The 16,360-nt window shown below is 34.8% G+C and overlaps 1 protein-coding gene across 1 annotated transcript in view; it reads right to left on the bottom strand.

The window, feature by feature from the left end:
- Positions 1-8,074: 8,074 nt before the first annotated feature.
- The window catches only part of LOC146001439 (uncharacterized), a 36,908-nt gene continuing 28,622 nt past the window's right edge, over positions 8,075-16,360 (bottom strand). The window contains exon 4 of the mRNA XM_083138759.1: positions 8,075-8,100. Coding sequence (XP_082994885.1) covers positions 8,075-8,100 — 26 coding nt within the window. The remainder of the gene's footprint in view (positions 8,101-16,360) is intronic.

A 16,360-nucleotide genomic window follows, 5' to 3' on the forward strand; every position in this document is an offset into this window, starting at 1 on the left:
TAGTTGCTCGTGCAAGGAAGGAATTCGTGGGTGTGTTATCAGACAAGGATATTCTTGTATCAAAAACTTAGCGATTTCCACGTTGGGATAAGTACAGTTGCATCAAATTATCATTGTATATTTGTCACTTTTTAGAGCACTAAACGTTGACAAGAACTTGTGTGATTCTCAATTTGTTTTCTTTGGTTCATTCTCAGATGCATTATAATTACGTGAACAAAATAATTGCTTGCATTTTTATCTTTCTTATGGGGCATAAATGCACGCAAAAAGTACAGAGGAAAAATTATGCGCGAAGGTTTGCAATATTCTTTCTAATCACGATTGATTGAAAACACTACTGTTCGTTTGTAACCGGCAATAACAACAAGTTGAATATCGTACCTTGTAATGTGAAGTTAGTAGAATTCTGGTGACAGTAACACACAGTTACCTAATCATCCAAAAATGGAAATACTGCCTTCGTGCCGAATCGTGGTAGAATCGTCACACAATCTGTCCTTGGTAATCTGGCGTTGTCCTTGAAGAATACATATTCTTGGGCACTGGTGTTTGTATCTTTGGTTGATGGAATGATTAACTTGTCCCTTTTAATCCTTGCTCAATTGTACACTGGTCAAAACTTCATGTTCCTTTTAACTTACAAGACACGAGCAGGTTTATGCAAGTTCAAAAATGAAAGGTACTGCGAGTGCCGGAAAAGGCAACTCCTCGCAATCACCACATGCTTGCAAGCAACAGAGTATTACGGGTATAACCCACGTTACCGCTCGCTAATGCTAGGGACATACTGTTGCGTGCTGAAAAGCTGAGTCGAGACTGTCTGTCTGTTTCTGCTGGCATTTCGAGGAAATGTAGAGCACAGCGTCACAGGCCAGGTGGCATGATTAAGCCACGGAAAAAGTAGCGAAGTATGAACTGCTCTCTAGTGCAAATCCACATAACTAATCAGTAAATACTTCGTGAACTTAGAGCAGACAGCCCATATCAACACGTAGGTGTTGAGATTGTAGCATTTTGTGTTATAATTTAGAAAAATAAACTCAAAGTTAATAGAAAATGCTACAAATCTCCCCTAACTGACCAAAAAAAAAAAATCACTTCCTTCGAGCATCACACTATAGTACACACTACAGAAGCATCCTTACCAACGGGGTTAACACTTAAAACTCTGACCATTATATACATTAAAGATATGAACTTTTACCAAGTATAAAACTACCACAATTCTAACACATTGAGCTCCTAATATGAGACTCGCAAAATGCATACATATATAAATAATACCCTCCATTTGAGCAAAAATGTAAGAGAAGTGCAAAAGATGATATAAATAATTCTTGCCAATCACGTAAGATATTAGCATAATGATTAAGAAATATGAAGATGATGATTGTAATCAAATTGATGAAGTTCACAAAATATGAAGAAATTCGTACTTGCAATATTAAACGTTACTACCATTTGCACACAAATACATATAATTATACAAGTGTTGCGAAAGCTAAATGCTGAAAAAAAAAAAAAAATTGTTACACCAAAACTCTAAAGAACCCATAAGTACAGAGCCTTCATGTAAATAATCTCTTGCATTTCGATGATAAGAATTGCAGAATTTCCGTTAAATTCGTAGCTTGAAAATGATGACACATTGTAGTAGGTAATAATGTGTTGATCCAAATCCAAATGAAGCCAGTTGTAACGGCAATTCTTAATGGACGAAATTATTTTCTCAAAAAAGACGTGGAACAAAAAGTAATCCGAAATTAAAATGAGAAAGAGAAGAAGTAACAGGAAAGAATGAGAAAATTTTAATTTGTCTTTATAAGAAAGGAAAAGGAATGAGCAACTTTACATTAAGCACAATAAATTTGAAAAGTAGCAAGAAGGCATGTCGAATTGAAGGTTAATTGCTTTTAACACAGAAAATTTAGATATAAGCAAGATGTAAACATGAAGTCAAAAATTTTATTTCCAAATCAAGAATTTATAATTATAATTCAAAAGAATATCTAACATGTAAGAAAACACTTGAAAAGGTCAGAAAGACACAACGAAATCATTTAATCACATCCAACAAACTTCAAGAATATACCATTTTTCAAACATTCAATATATATATATATATATATATATATATATATATATATATATATAACAGAGCATTATTTGCGCAAAAAAAGCCAATTGAATATGATACACTTTGATATGAGTAAAAAATAGTATACACAGATTACATATAGATATATACTGAAAACAAAACTAATCTTTACACATACTCATCAAAATCATATCTGGATAGCAATTTCTGCAGCTTAATGGTGCGTACGCAATCTGGACAGTCTCTTTCTACAAAATCTGGCCAAATGTCCATCTATATGGCAAAAAGAACAGGTCATGGGGGGGGAGATCTACGTTGATTTTTTTGAGATTGTTCAACAAAAAGAGAAGCTAAGGAGATTGGAGAATCTGCATACTTAGAATCTTGCCTCTTAGGGTCGTATTTTGTCTTGTGTGCGTTCCATGTTTTTTGAAGATGGCGATAAGCCTGTGCCCTATCTTTAGAACGTTCCCATGACGGAGGAGCACCTAGTTCTGAATCTGACTGCAACTCCCAATGGAAGTTCATAGGTCCATCTATATCACGACCAAACAATATCTGGGAGGGCGTTGTTTGAATACTGTCATGCATGGCAGTATTAAATGCAAATGAAATAGCCGAAACATGGGTATCCCACTTGGTATGGTCTTCAGAATGATATGCTATCAATGATGCTTTAAGATTGCGGATAAAACGCTCAGCCAGAGAAGGATTAGGATAATATGCACTGGTATAAATGTGTTTGACCTGAGATTCAAAAATAAACTTATTAAGTAAACGTGAACGGAAATAGGTAGCATTGTCTGAAACAAGTTCGCAAGGAGCACCGAACATAAGAAATAGGAAACGAAGCCTATTCATTACCTGATTGGAAGTAGTAGAACGCAAAGGATACAATGATACCCATTTTGAAAAGGCGTCCACAACTACTAAGATAAAGGAATTACCTTTTGATGATCGCACCAATGGTCCGACCAGATCAATATATAAATGGCACCAAGGATGTCTGATAACCTCAGAAGAAAGAAAACCCGGAGGTTTTCGTATGGCTAACTTTGCCTTTTGACAAATGTCACAAGACCTTATATATGACTTAATGTCTTTAGTGAAAGAAAGCCACCAAAATACAGACAAAATCTTTTTTTGACATTTACGAACTCCCAAATGTGAACCGCCTAAAGGAGTATCATGGTAATATCTACAAATAAGGTGCTGAAGAGTTTGAGGTACTACGACCAAGGAAGTTGTAGCGCGTGGGGGTTGTGACACCAATAAATCTTGAAAAAGGGAATAATTCTTGCAGGCTTGACCCGTGCATAATTGTTGTATTATGGGCAACAAGGTAGAATCTTTCTGTTGAACATCAGAAATGTCAGATTTGCTAAAGGGGATTATCTGGAATTTGGGTGCAGCACAAGATATAGAGGTAATAGGAGGTGGAGACGTTTGGATTTCATCAGGAGAATACATGCGGGATAAACAGTCCGCCACAGGGTTATGTCAAGAAGCTATGTGTTCGACAGAATAGGAAAACTGAGAGAGGTAGAGTAAGTAACCACCGACCAAATTTACCGTATTGTTCCGGGTGGGGCAGAAGCCAAGAAAGAGCTTGATTGTCAGTTTGCAAGGTAAAATGCTTCTCAGTAAGATAAGTTTCAAATTTCTTAAATCCAAATACTATGGCACAACATTCTGCCTCGTAAATGGATTGACAACGTTCCAATTCAGTACGCTTTAATCTTCAGCCGACCAAGTGAAAGAAATACCTTTTTTCTTTTACGAGGCAGAATGTTGTGCCATAGTATTTGGATTTAAGAAATTTGAAATTTTTGTCGGTGAGGAAACTAGTCAATGAAGCATAGGAGGGAATAAATTTCGAGTAGTAACCAAGTAAACCTAAGACCCTCTGGATAGCTTTCAAGTTATTTGGTGGAGGAATATCCTGGATAGCCGATATACGGTCTGTATCAAGAATAAGTTGTCCCTCACGTAGAATGTACCCTAGATACTTAATTTCACGTTGTAACCACTGAGCTTTTGTGGAATTAACCGTCAATCCGGCTTCCCGCAAAGCCTGAAATACTTGGTGGAGATGCTGAATGTGTGTTCGTTCATCAGGAATAAAGACCAGCAACTGCATAGTTAATGAGAAATTTATATTTAAACTTACCCAGAATCTTGTCCAGAGCTCTGGTGAGCAATTGGGTACCTAAATTTATGCCAAATGGCACCCTAGTATAACGGTATTGCCCAAATGAAGTTACAAATGCCGTTAAATCTTTGCAAGGTTCATCTAAACGTATCTGATGAAATCTTTTGCATAAATCAAGGCACGAGAAAACATGTGCTGATTGTTGGTGCTGAAATATAAGGTCTATACGCGGTTATGGAATGTTGTCATAGGCGATCAAATGATTCAGCTGCTTATAACCGCATACCAATCGATGACCACCATCATTTTTATCTGCCAAAAAACATGGGCTGGAATACGGTAAGGAACACGCTTCTATAATATTTTGGTCCATAAGATCTTTTATTTGTTCTCAAAGAATTGCAGTTTGGATCGGGTTTAACTGAAAGGGTTTAGATTAGGGATGTGCCGAAGCCGATTACAGATGTAAGAAAATCGGGAGAAATTGACATATCGGCATCGGTATCGGAATCGGCAAAAATCCGATATTTAAACCGGTACAGATAATACTAAAGTTTTAAATTCTAATAAGTTTTATATTATAGTTTTGTAAGGTTTATTGAAAATTTGGTTGATTCGTCATTATTGTAGTTTTTGTAATAAAATTATTGCAAACTCTCATTCAGAGGATCAACCTAACTATAAATCGGAAATAAAACAGTACATTTCTGAACGAGGATCTGCTGTTGTATTGTAAATTCAAAAATGAGTATTCAAACCTGAAGCAAGTGCTGAGAAAATACTTGATCATACCTGCTGCATCAGTATTCAGTGATTGAGTGTTCAGTGTTGCTGAACAGATTTGCGATAAGAGAAGTCTGTTACTTCCTGAAGTGCTTCCAAATCTCGTATTTCTGAAGTTGAATCTGGCAGAACAGGAATTCATTTTGCATTTCAAAGAACTGCTTGTGTACTAATGTTAAATCTCTAGGTTCACATAACCTTTTGTAGAGGCAAATGTACTAACCTTTTGTAGATGCAAATGTACATTTGCATCTCTTGAGAATATATATGTATATACATATGATATGCAATAGAAATGTACATACCATTTTTTTTTGTCATGCAGAAAATAACATCCCATTTCTGTTTTATAATCTTCTGTATCGGAATCGGTTAAATATCGGTATCGGTTCCAAATATTATCGGTGAGTACATCGGCATCGGTAAATTTTCAGCTTCGTCACATCCATAGTTTAGATCTAAACGGAACATCCGTAATGACTGGTATAGAAACAGGTTCAAGAGTACAAGAACCCACACGAGTAGTAACCACATCCTCATATTGGCGTAAAAGATTTTGAATATTGTTTGGAGGAGGAACTGGAGATAGATCCAAAGGCGGAGAATCAAGTTTAACCGATTTAGGAAGGAAAGGAATAGGATGTGATCCATAAGGGAATGACAACATCAAATTCTCAAAGCAAATAGTAGCTTTGGAATATGTAAGGAAATCGGAAGCTAATATAACTGGAAAGGGAAGTGAATCAACTATCCAAAAATGCCATTTCCAGGTAATTGAATCCAATTTTATAGATAGGAGTACCCTAGAATGTAAAGTAAAGGTTTACTATCTACAGTCTGAAGGGTCTGTGTAGTATTTGTTAAAATAGAGGGATGATTCCGAATAGTTGAAAGAAAACCACTACCGATCAAGGAAAACAAACTCCCGGAGTCTAAAAGTACACGAGAAGGTGTAGAATTCAACAAACCTTCCACTACAGGGACCGATTTTTTATGGATATGAAAAGGGTGTTCCACATGAATGAGATCAACAGGATGAGTTGGTGTGGCAAGAGTAGTATCAGGAACCTGTGAAGTAGAAAGGGGAAGGGATAAGGAAGAATCCTCAATCTTTTGAGATACATTTGGGCACGAAACCTTGCGTTGAGCATCTTGAACATGCTCCATAAAGGGACAGGGTGATGCATCTTTATTATGAGATACCGAAAAATCATATTGAAGATCATCCTCAGAAATATTTGTCATCGAAGATTCGATATCAGGCACCATCATGGAATTCAATTCCATGGACCATATTTCACGGGCCATTTGCATGAAGACCTTAATCATGTGCGGACGATCATATCCTACTAAATGGAGCCGAGTTGATGATTGTAAACCAACCATTATAGAATACATTAGATTTTCCTCCTTCCAATCTATTGGTAAAATATTAAATGCTTCAAATACATTATGTAAATAAGTAGAAAGAAATTCACATGGATGTTGGCCATGTAATAAATGTTTGTCAATAAGTACTCTAATTAATTCTGGAGGTACCAATCTGTGACATATAACACGAATAAAAATTGGCCAAGAAAATTTTTCTGTCATAGCTTGACACCAAATTTCTCTAAATGCACCGGTAGTGCAAGTAAAAGCCATCAGAAGTAAAGATTATAAATCCAAAAGATGTAAACTCATGGCCCGATGTAAAAGCAGCAAAACTTGAAGTAATAATTCAGGATCAGAACCATCTATAGAGGGCAAACTTCCCAATAACGATGATGCCGTTGCATATCTTATGTGGGTAGTCACAAAATTTTGATCCGGAGGCAAAAAAAAAATAATTTGCATCATTGAACAAGGGCGTATGAACAAAGGGAGTTGGGGGATGAGAACAGGTTGTGGGGGAGAAAAATAATTGGGAAATGGAGAATGAGGGGGGTAATAATGACTTCTCAAAATAAGGAAAGAGCTGAAAAAGGAAAGCAAAAAGCAAGCAAAAAAAATGCTCCAATTTAAAGGGAATGCAGAAAATAAAAATGAGAACTATCTCAAAATTCATGAAAAGTAAAAAAAAAAATTGAAAATAAGAGAGAAAAGAAATTATGCAACTGAGTTGTATTTTACAGGAGAAGGGTATTGAAGTTCAAAGAAAATTAAAGAGAAAAAGGAATGAATGCAATACCCCTAAATGAATCCAAAAAAAAATGTAAGTATACCCAAAAAATTCTTAATTATACAGTCACAAGTTAAATTTAAGCAATATTGTCGAAAAACTAAGGTATAAATCAAGTTGGCAAAATTTCAATGTTCAAGTCCGAAAATTTCAGGAACAGCCCCGAAAATTTTGTTTTTGAAAAGTTTGGGTCTAATTCAAAAATTATAAATGTGGTAATTTAGTCACGAACCATGGTCTGCTGCCATGAATTTTGTAATTTTGATTTGATGTTAAAATTTTGGGTGCGTCAGCACTTAGGCTATTTTGCACCCATCACATTATACGGGGTCCAGCCCCTTAACTTTACAAAGAACAACTGTAATGTTGCATAAGTAAAATCTTAAAAGCTTAAAATGTTCAGACTTCCGTTAAAAGCTGGGGCTGTAAAGGGGCCTCAGCCCACACAAGGACAAAAAAACAGGACAACACACACAAAATTATACTGGCCAGAGTGCCAGAGCCTCGTTCGTCTGCAAAAAGCAGTCCAGGGTGTACTAACGTGGAAGTGAGGTCGACAGTTGGGTGTACTACGTGGAAAATCACCCCTTACACCCCAATGAATTTTGTAATGTTCCGTTTGCTGTGACTATTAAATGGACAAAGTAATCTACCAAAATATAAATTTAGGGAGGTCCGGGATCTCAAAACTTCGGCAATAGCAACAGAAACGCACAAAACCGCAGATTGGAGGCTTTAACCGTGTGGTTCACGATACGTGAGGATTTATCAAGGAATTAGTGGGAAATCGTGAGCAGGGCAGAAGTGTCACCCACCCCTCTTTTTTCAATTTTTGGTGACCTTCACAAAAAAAAAATGCAACTTTACTCAACGTACGTCAAAGATCAGTTACTGTTTCACTACCTGGAAAAGATATGTTTAAATCAGTAAACTCTCCAACTTGCGTAAAACGCAACAACAACAAGTATGCACATGCATACGCACAAAGTGCGTAATTTACATCTATCACAAAATGCTCTAACTTATTACTCTTAACTTACAGTTGGGAGGGGAGTTTATTACAAAAGTCAAATGAGGTACACATATATCTTCATTAATACTTTAACAATTTCTATTCAGTTAGGTGTTTTTAACACATCTCAATATTTATGCATTTTTTTTTGCGTGTAACAATTTATAACGACCTAGTTGAAACAACGTGTCCTTAGACAAAGCGTGGTGTATGCTTAATTTAACTAGTGCCACATCATTATTAAAAAAAATTAAAATATATTACCAACAAGAAAGTCTTCGATTTCAATTTATGCTATCCAGCGTTCATTTAGGACCATGCGAAACTTCAACATTTGTATAAATATATGCATATATTAATATGTTTCAAGAACCGTCAACACGTCGTTTATGTAAAAATAGTTATAACAATATAAATAAAACGTGAATATGTATATATTTCTTTTTGGCCAGCAAAATTTACAACAATAATAATACATAATACATTTCCTGGTCAATTTTACGAGAACCTTGAGATTCGTTTTAGAATCTTTGTTAAGTTTGTTCATTCTTACAATAACATTCTACATATGCTTTTGATATCTTTTACGTTAATTTCTTAATCTTTATCAAGACAAAATAGTTGCTCGTGAAAGGAAAGAATTCGTGGGTGTCTTAACAGACAAGGTTATTCTTGTATCACGATTTCCGTGTTCAGATAAGTACAGTTGCATCAAATTATCATTGTATATTTATCACTTTCTAGAGCACTAAACATTGACAAGAACTTGTGTGATAGTCAATTTGTTTTCTTTGGTTCGTTCTCAGATGCAGTGTAATTACGTGAACAAAACCATTGCTTGCATTTTTACCTTTCTTATGCGGCACAAATGCACGCAAAAAGTACAGAGGAAAAATTATGCGCGAAGGTTTGCAATATTCTTTTTAATCACGATTGATTGGTAATTCAAAGTACATACGTTTGAAAACACTACTGTTCGTTTGTAACCAGCACTAACAACAAGTTCAATACCGTACCTTGTAATGCGAAGTTAGTAGAATTCTGATGACAGTAACACACCGTTACCTCCTTGTCCAAAAATGGAAATACTGCCTTCGTGCCGAGTCGTGGTAGAATCGTCACACAATCTGTCCATGGTAATCTGATTAACTTGTCCCTTTTAATCCTTGCTCAATTGTACAGTCAAAAACACTGGTCAAAACTTCGTGTTCCTTTTAACTTACAAGACACGAGCAGGTTATGCATGTTCAAAAATGAATGGTATTGCGAGTGCTGAAAAAGGCAACTCCTTCGCAATAACCACATGCTTGCAAGCAACAGAGTATTACGGGTATAACCGCATTACCGCTCGCTAATGCTAGGGACGTACTGTTGCAGGTGGGAGAGCTGAGTCGAGACTGTCTGTCTGTTTCTGCACAGTGTCACAGGCCAGGTGGCATGATTAAGCCACGGAAAAGGTAGCGAAGTATGAACTGTCCTCTAGTGCGAATCCACATAACTAATCAGTAAATACTTTGCGAACTTAGAGCGGACTGCCCATATCAACACGTAGGTGTTGAGATTGTAGTATTTTATTTTATAATTTTGAATAATAAACCCAAAGTTAACAGATAATGCTACAAATTGTAAAATATATCCTCAATATTATGTTTTGATCTACTTCGCTCTCAACAGCACCTCTAAATGTAAATTTCTCTTACTGGTATTTTTAAGAATAGCTAAGGACTATTTACAGAATAAATTGGCGACCAGTTGCTTGCGATCATTTGAGGTTTTTGCCTCAAAAAATGGAACCACCACTGCTATACACCAATGACAAGACTAAAAATGGTAATCCAAATCAAATGCTCCCCCCCCCCATGTTGTTGCCCATATGCATGGTAATTCATTCAAAACAGACAAGTTTTTTTCTTTTTGACTGTGTATAAATCATGGCCATTATCGTTTCATGCCCTCTTACATTTTTCGCATTTTGAGACAGTTCTGATAAATGTGATAACTCAGAGAAATGATCAAGGGTAAGAAATTAAAGGGTCCTCGGTTGCCATGGTGTCTAAAAATTTTCACTGAGTGCCACAGTTCTTTTATTCAGTTGTATGTTTTTACTATTTCTAATTCGCTTATTGAAATTTCCAATACCTACACTTGATACAAAAATAGAGAGTACAGTATGTGTTTTCTGTATTAGGTGTAACATTAAATCAGAATAAGAAACATAAGGTAAACATATATGATTGCGCTGTTTCTAGTGAAATTTTAAAATCTGCAAGTATGTGGTATAGTGTTTGTACCCAAAAGGGATGAAGAGATAGGTGACTGTAGAAAGTTACACAATTTAGAACTTCATAATTTGTATTCATCTCCAGATATTACAATAATTAAATCAAGTAGACTTAGGGTAGGCAGGCCATAACTGCATAATCTGTCATATGTTAGAATGTATTCTTATTTATGCTGCTGTAACTTCTCCTGTGCAAGAATCAATTACTTTCTATCCAACCTTGTATTAATTAATACATTTCATGGCTTCCCTTAGTTGGTTTAATGGCTTTCATAGCCCGAATGGGGAAAAAAAGTGGCTCCTGAGAATAAAAGGCTGGCGCCAGAATCATTTTTTAGTTTTGTCTACCTGTTAAAATGATAGAAAGTTGGTAAAAAACATTATTTCAGTACATTTCATGCTACATTTTATGTCCCTTACCTGTGAATTTCCAAATTGATGTTTTTGGTCTGGAATGACCCAGGCATTTAATTGCATAATATCAAACAGATCTTCTGAAATTTTAGGTGATTGGAAGCATTCAGATCCAGCAATATTGCAAAACTGGCTACTTCAGGTACTCTGCTTAATGCATGTTCCGACAAAGCTCTGCCTTACACAATTTTCCACAATGGCATGAAGCCATGACAAATACATGTGTGTGAAGCTTCAATAAAAATGAATGGTTCTTTCCAGTTGAGGTCCTGTTGAGTACAGTGGATGTTCTAAAGTCATTGAATCTGAAAAAGGCTTAATACTACACCATTTTTTTAATTGTGTAAAAAAAAATTCATGAGACTTACCAGAAGGGACTTGAAATATCTAAAATGTTAAAAGGATACAAAATGCACAAAGTGGAGTTGGCATGCAATAACTCTAGAATCAAAAGTGCATGATCACCATACTTATTTATGAACAAAGGTAGGCAATAACAAAATTGAGGTGCCAGTGCTTTTTACTGAGAAGCCAGCATTTTTTTGTTCCAAATATGTCTTAAGATTAAACTGATCATACTGAAATGTGACAATAAAATATCTAATTTATTAATTAATGGAAGATTGTATTAAAAGCCATTCATTCTTGCTATAGAGTGGCCTTCCTAGAGAAGGCTCTGCCACCAACATCATAAATAGTACTAAGAAGTTGTTGAAATATATTTTGGAGGGAGGGGGGTCTTGAAGACGATGCTAAAACCACGAGTATCCAGTTTCCCTCCACTTACAACCAGGAAGCATTTGTTTGTATTTGGCATTTTTTGCACATTCAGGCCTTTTATGGATTTTTGGTAATTTATCAGTATTGTTGACATTTTATTTAGGTTTCTTTTTTCTCCATCCCTGTTTAGTGAATTTTAAATGCATTTGCTAGCGTAACTTCCATAGTTCAATTTCCCAACTTGGTCTTTTTAACAGACACGCCATTGGTCATCAAAATAGCACAACTGAAATATTTGGCAATGGATAAAAGAAGTAATTGTGCTGAATTTATTTTTTCTCCAGCAAACTGAAATTACAGAGAGTACAGCTTTCTTGTAGTTTTTGCTGCACACTGTCATAACTTTAATCTGTGCTTTCAAAATTAAAGTTAGCTGCAATGTACAAAAAATAATCTGATGCAAGCAAAATGCACCTCTTTTATGTAACCTTACAGTATAAACATAGAAGCTGTTTACACCACCAAACAACCGTTTTTATCAAATAATTCAACTACTCTTGTAATTTACCAAAAAAATACCATTGTTTGATGAGATAATTTTTTTCAGGCTGTTAAGAAAATATCGGTAATTTTTAATAATTTTGAGGTATTTTTGTGGGAGATTTTTTAGGCCATCAATTTCCGAGCCCTAATCATAAATAACTGTAGAACCCATTCTAATAAATAGGCTAGCAACAGTGCAAAAAAATGTTATAATGGCATGATTATTATTCAGATTTAATAACACACATGGTACAGAAAACACACAAACATTTCAAAACATGTATTGTACTCGTTTTTTTAAAAGAAATAACGTTAATTTCAATAAATGAACTTGAATTAGCAATATTATTTTAGAGACTGGATAAAAAAAAATAATAAGGTGCCATGGTGAGTGGGTGACCTGTATTCTACCCCCGCTTATCAATATGTGGCATCAGCAGATAGTAAACAAATGATGCTGCTGTTGCTTGCACCTGAAAATAATTCCCATTTATTTTAGATGACACTCATTGATCATGAAGGTTTTCTATTTCTACGCAAGAGAAGTTTCCAGTTTTGAAATATAAATCCATGGCCAGGGGCTTAGGTTATTTCTAACTGAAAGATTAAAAAAAACTTTAACAAGTGCATTGAAATTACTTCCACCATCTGTAAGCACATTAAGTTCAATTATGCATTTATATGCACTATAAAAATTTCAAAAGAGTATCCAAAATGAAAAGAAGTGAATTCATCTGTTGAAAGCACATGAATATTCCCAAAGGAAAATAATTTGCAATAATCCTCCCCTAGTCATTACAGTTCAAATGGTCAAGAGTAAGAGTAAATTGTTGCTTCACTTTTCATATATTGTTTGATTGCGTGCTGGCCAAAATAGGCACCTTTTTTCAAATATTTTGTGCTAGTGAACATGGCTTATGGCCATACTTGCTTCACCTTGTCTTTTGTCTTTATAAAAACAATGTAGAAATTAGACTATATCAGGTAATGTTGGTTGCAGCAATCTTGGGCCAAAATATTATTTACAAGGTACAGGCTTCAGTTTTAATACTATGTATCTATTGTTACTTTTATTAGTAATACTGCAATTTCAATTGGATATACCTTTTTCAGGAAGGGCACTTAAGACTACATTCCTACTGAAATGACAAGTGACATGCACATGTCAATTTAACGTGTAAGATTGCACATATGGGTAAAAATTGCCAACTGATTTGGAAATATATTTTATTTTCATGTCGAATGAGTGTCTGAGGCCACCCTACTCAGTTTCAGTGAAACTTTTTGGATGCAGGGCCTCCTAGATAGTGCAGTGGTATCATCATTGCCTTGTTATCAAGGGGTTCTGGATTTGATACCCAGTGCAGGCACATAGTGGTTTGAATCCCACTTTAAATTGTAGGTCCAGTCCCGATTAGCATACCTGTGCTTAAAACACCAATACAACCAACATTTTAGATGTAAGGACCTTGAATCGGCTGTTAGTTCATTGGTTCTGCTTTCAGTGCAATAGAAATACTGCCGTGGCAAATTTCACCGAACTTGCTCTTACATGTTTCACGTTGCTATTTCAACATGTTATTTCTTTCTCATTTTTATCAATTGTGTGGATTCAATGCAGATGTTTCAAATTATTTAAATTACATTAAGCAATGAAGCTATTAATATTTACTTGTGTTAAAGCAATTAAAATGTTGGCTTAAGTGATTCTTCTTCTGAGTAATTCTTTCCCAGCATACATCCTTATGTCCTATCGGAGAATGCACATCCTGCCGGGTTGAGGAAAATTAATTGTTGAATTTAGGTATATTCAACATGATATGCCACTAAGGTGTTAGAACTTGTTAGTTTATTAGTTCATCAGGAAGCAATAAGCTTGTCAGGTCTATAGGGAACCAGACAAGTAGTGACAAGTTTTTAATTCTTGTTCATGGGAAATGTGAAATAGTGTGTTCAAATTGCAATAATTTGTATTTTTTTCCCTTTCGAAGCAACTTCATGACCACAGCATATTGTGATTTATTCCTAAGTATCTGTTGTTCATGGAAATGTAAAATAGTGTGTTCAAACTGCATTATTATTTTTTTCATTGCAAATCAAACAACACAAATATAGCATCTGATTAATTCCTCATTATGTCCTGTAAATTGCAAATATTTTAATAAACTTTATCAAAAGGATATTTAGCAGTTGATATTATTACTATGTCATAATAGTAAGATTAAAATTGAAAACGTATGAATTTGTATTGAATAGTATTCAAAGAGAAATTTCAAATACCAAAAAAGTATATTTTTAGAAATAAATGTGTAGTAGATATGCATGGTGAAGTGTAATTTAAAAATAGAAAATGTGTACACATTGATGCACATGTGGAATTGTGAAAAAGTTACTTCTTTAACTTGATAAATTTATGTTATGCTGCTTAAGCAAGTGATTTCAGATTAATAACAACACTGTTAAGCCTTGTTTCCATGCTTAATAACATACTAAAATTGCTTACCAATGCAGAAATTTATTTAAGAAACACACTATACACGTGTACTTTATGTACTAGTGTACATTATGGTATTTTTGACAATTTGGTAGTGATATGCATGAAGTTCGAACTTATACAGGTTGGATGGTTTCAAGACAAAAAGACAAACCATTAAATATTTAACTGAAAAACATAATTTTGTTTAGCTAACATTTGCTCATTCCTTCTCCCTTTCTATTAACATACTAATCAGTCTTTCTAAATTTATCATTTTGTGTGTGTGTGTGTGTGTGTGTGTGTGTGTGTGTGTGTGTGTGTGTGTGTGTGTGTGTGTGCATGTGCACATGCATTAACAGATTTTGTTCATGATGAAGATCAACCAAACAGCAGCCTTGCACATAATAGAACTTCATACGGTATTTCAGTTTCATTAAGCTTTGTTTCCATTTCGGAAGAGCATTAAAGCTGCTGACTCAAGTTTTAGAACTTGAGGTTTGCTGTGAACATTTAGTGTTTTGATGTCAGATATTTATTTATTTTCCACTGTGTAAAACACCCTTAACAACACTAACCTGCCTAACCTATCAACATGCTAATTTCTGCTATTAGATGCAATCACGAGTAAGCTAGACATGTGACATTTGGTGCTGTTAGCATGATCTCCAAGTGGCTGTAGTTGTTACTAGCCAATTGTCTTAACATTTAGGTAAAAAATGATTTACATGTAATGTTTCAACCTTGTATAACTAAGAACTACACTAAAAAAGTATTTCAAGACCCTGATATAGGGACGCAACGTTATGTGTGAAGTATTTTTTTTTTTTTTTGGAAATAGTTTCGTAAAGGCATTTCAAGTGCCAGTTTATGGTTACACTGCAGGTGTACAAGTACAAAACAAAAGTAAAAACCTAAATTAAAAAATTCAATTAAAAACGAGAAAATTTTAATAAAATTATGTAGTATGTATGTACTGTATATTGTATTTTCCTTGCAGCCGACTGTTCAATTACTGTTAATGTATTTTTGGTCAATGGAGAAATTGAAATCTGCATGAAAATTTTAACTTTTCCCAACTAAGTACAAAGCTATAACCAATATATACGAGAATTGCTGCATTATTAGTCACAAATAGGAAACAAATATGATTCAAATTTATTGCATTATAAAGTACAGGTTTTCTTAGAAAAAATTTGAATCCATATGATTTATTTAAAATTGTGCTTATTGCCAATAACTTGATGAAGGTGCAAGGAGAAAAATAGAATATCGTATATATTGGTTGTGAAATTTCTCTGGTTAGAATTTCATGCAAGAGGTAATTTCTCCATACTAACAAAAATACTTTATTTACAGTAATTCTACACTCCTCTGTAAGGGTAATACAAAGTTGGCAACACAACCAGCAGCAACTGCAAGTAGTTCTGTTGGTAATACAGTTAGCGCCACTTGCAGGCAAAATTTAGTTCAACTGTTTAACATGGAGCTTTCCGATCTTTCCCCTAGGAGGACATATGATCTGTCCTGAAACTAAATGAAGCAAAACTTTTGCTAGTGCACTGTAAACATGTTCCACCAACATGTATCTGGAAAACTATTGGAAGAGACCTTCGTGAATCTGTCTAACCACCTGAACACAACCTACATGAATCTCATGCCATCTCAAATTATTATAAAGTAAATTATCTTCTGATTGGTATTTAGGTGTGCTTATGAC

The sequence above is a fragment of the Lepisma saccharinum genome, chromosome 17, assembly GCF_977018435.1.
Source record: "Lepisma saccharinum chromosome 17, izLepSacc3.1, whole genome shotgun sequence".
Classification (NCBI taxonomy): domain Eukaryota; kingdom Metazoa; phylum Arthropoda; class Insecta; order Zygentoma; family Lepismatidae; genus Lepisma; species Lepisma saccharinum.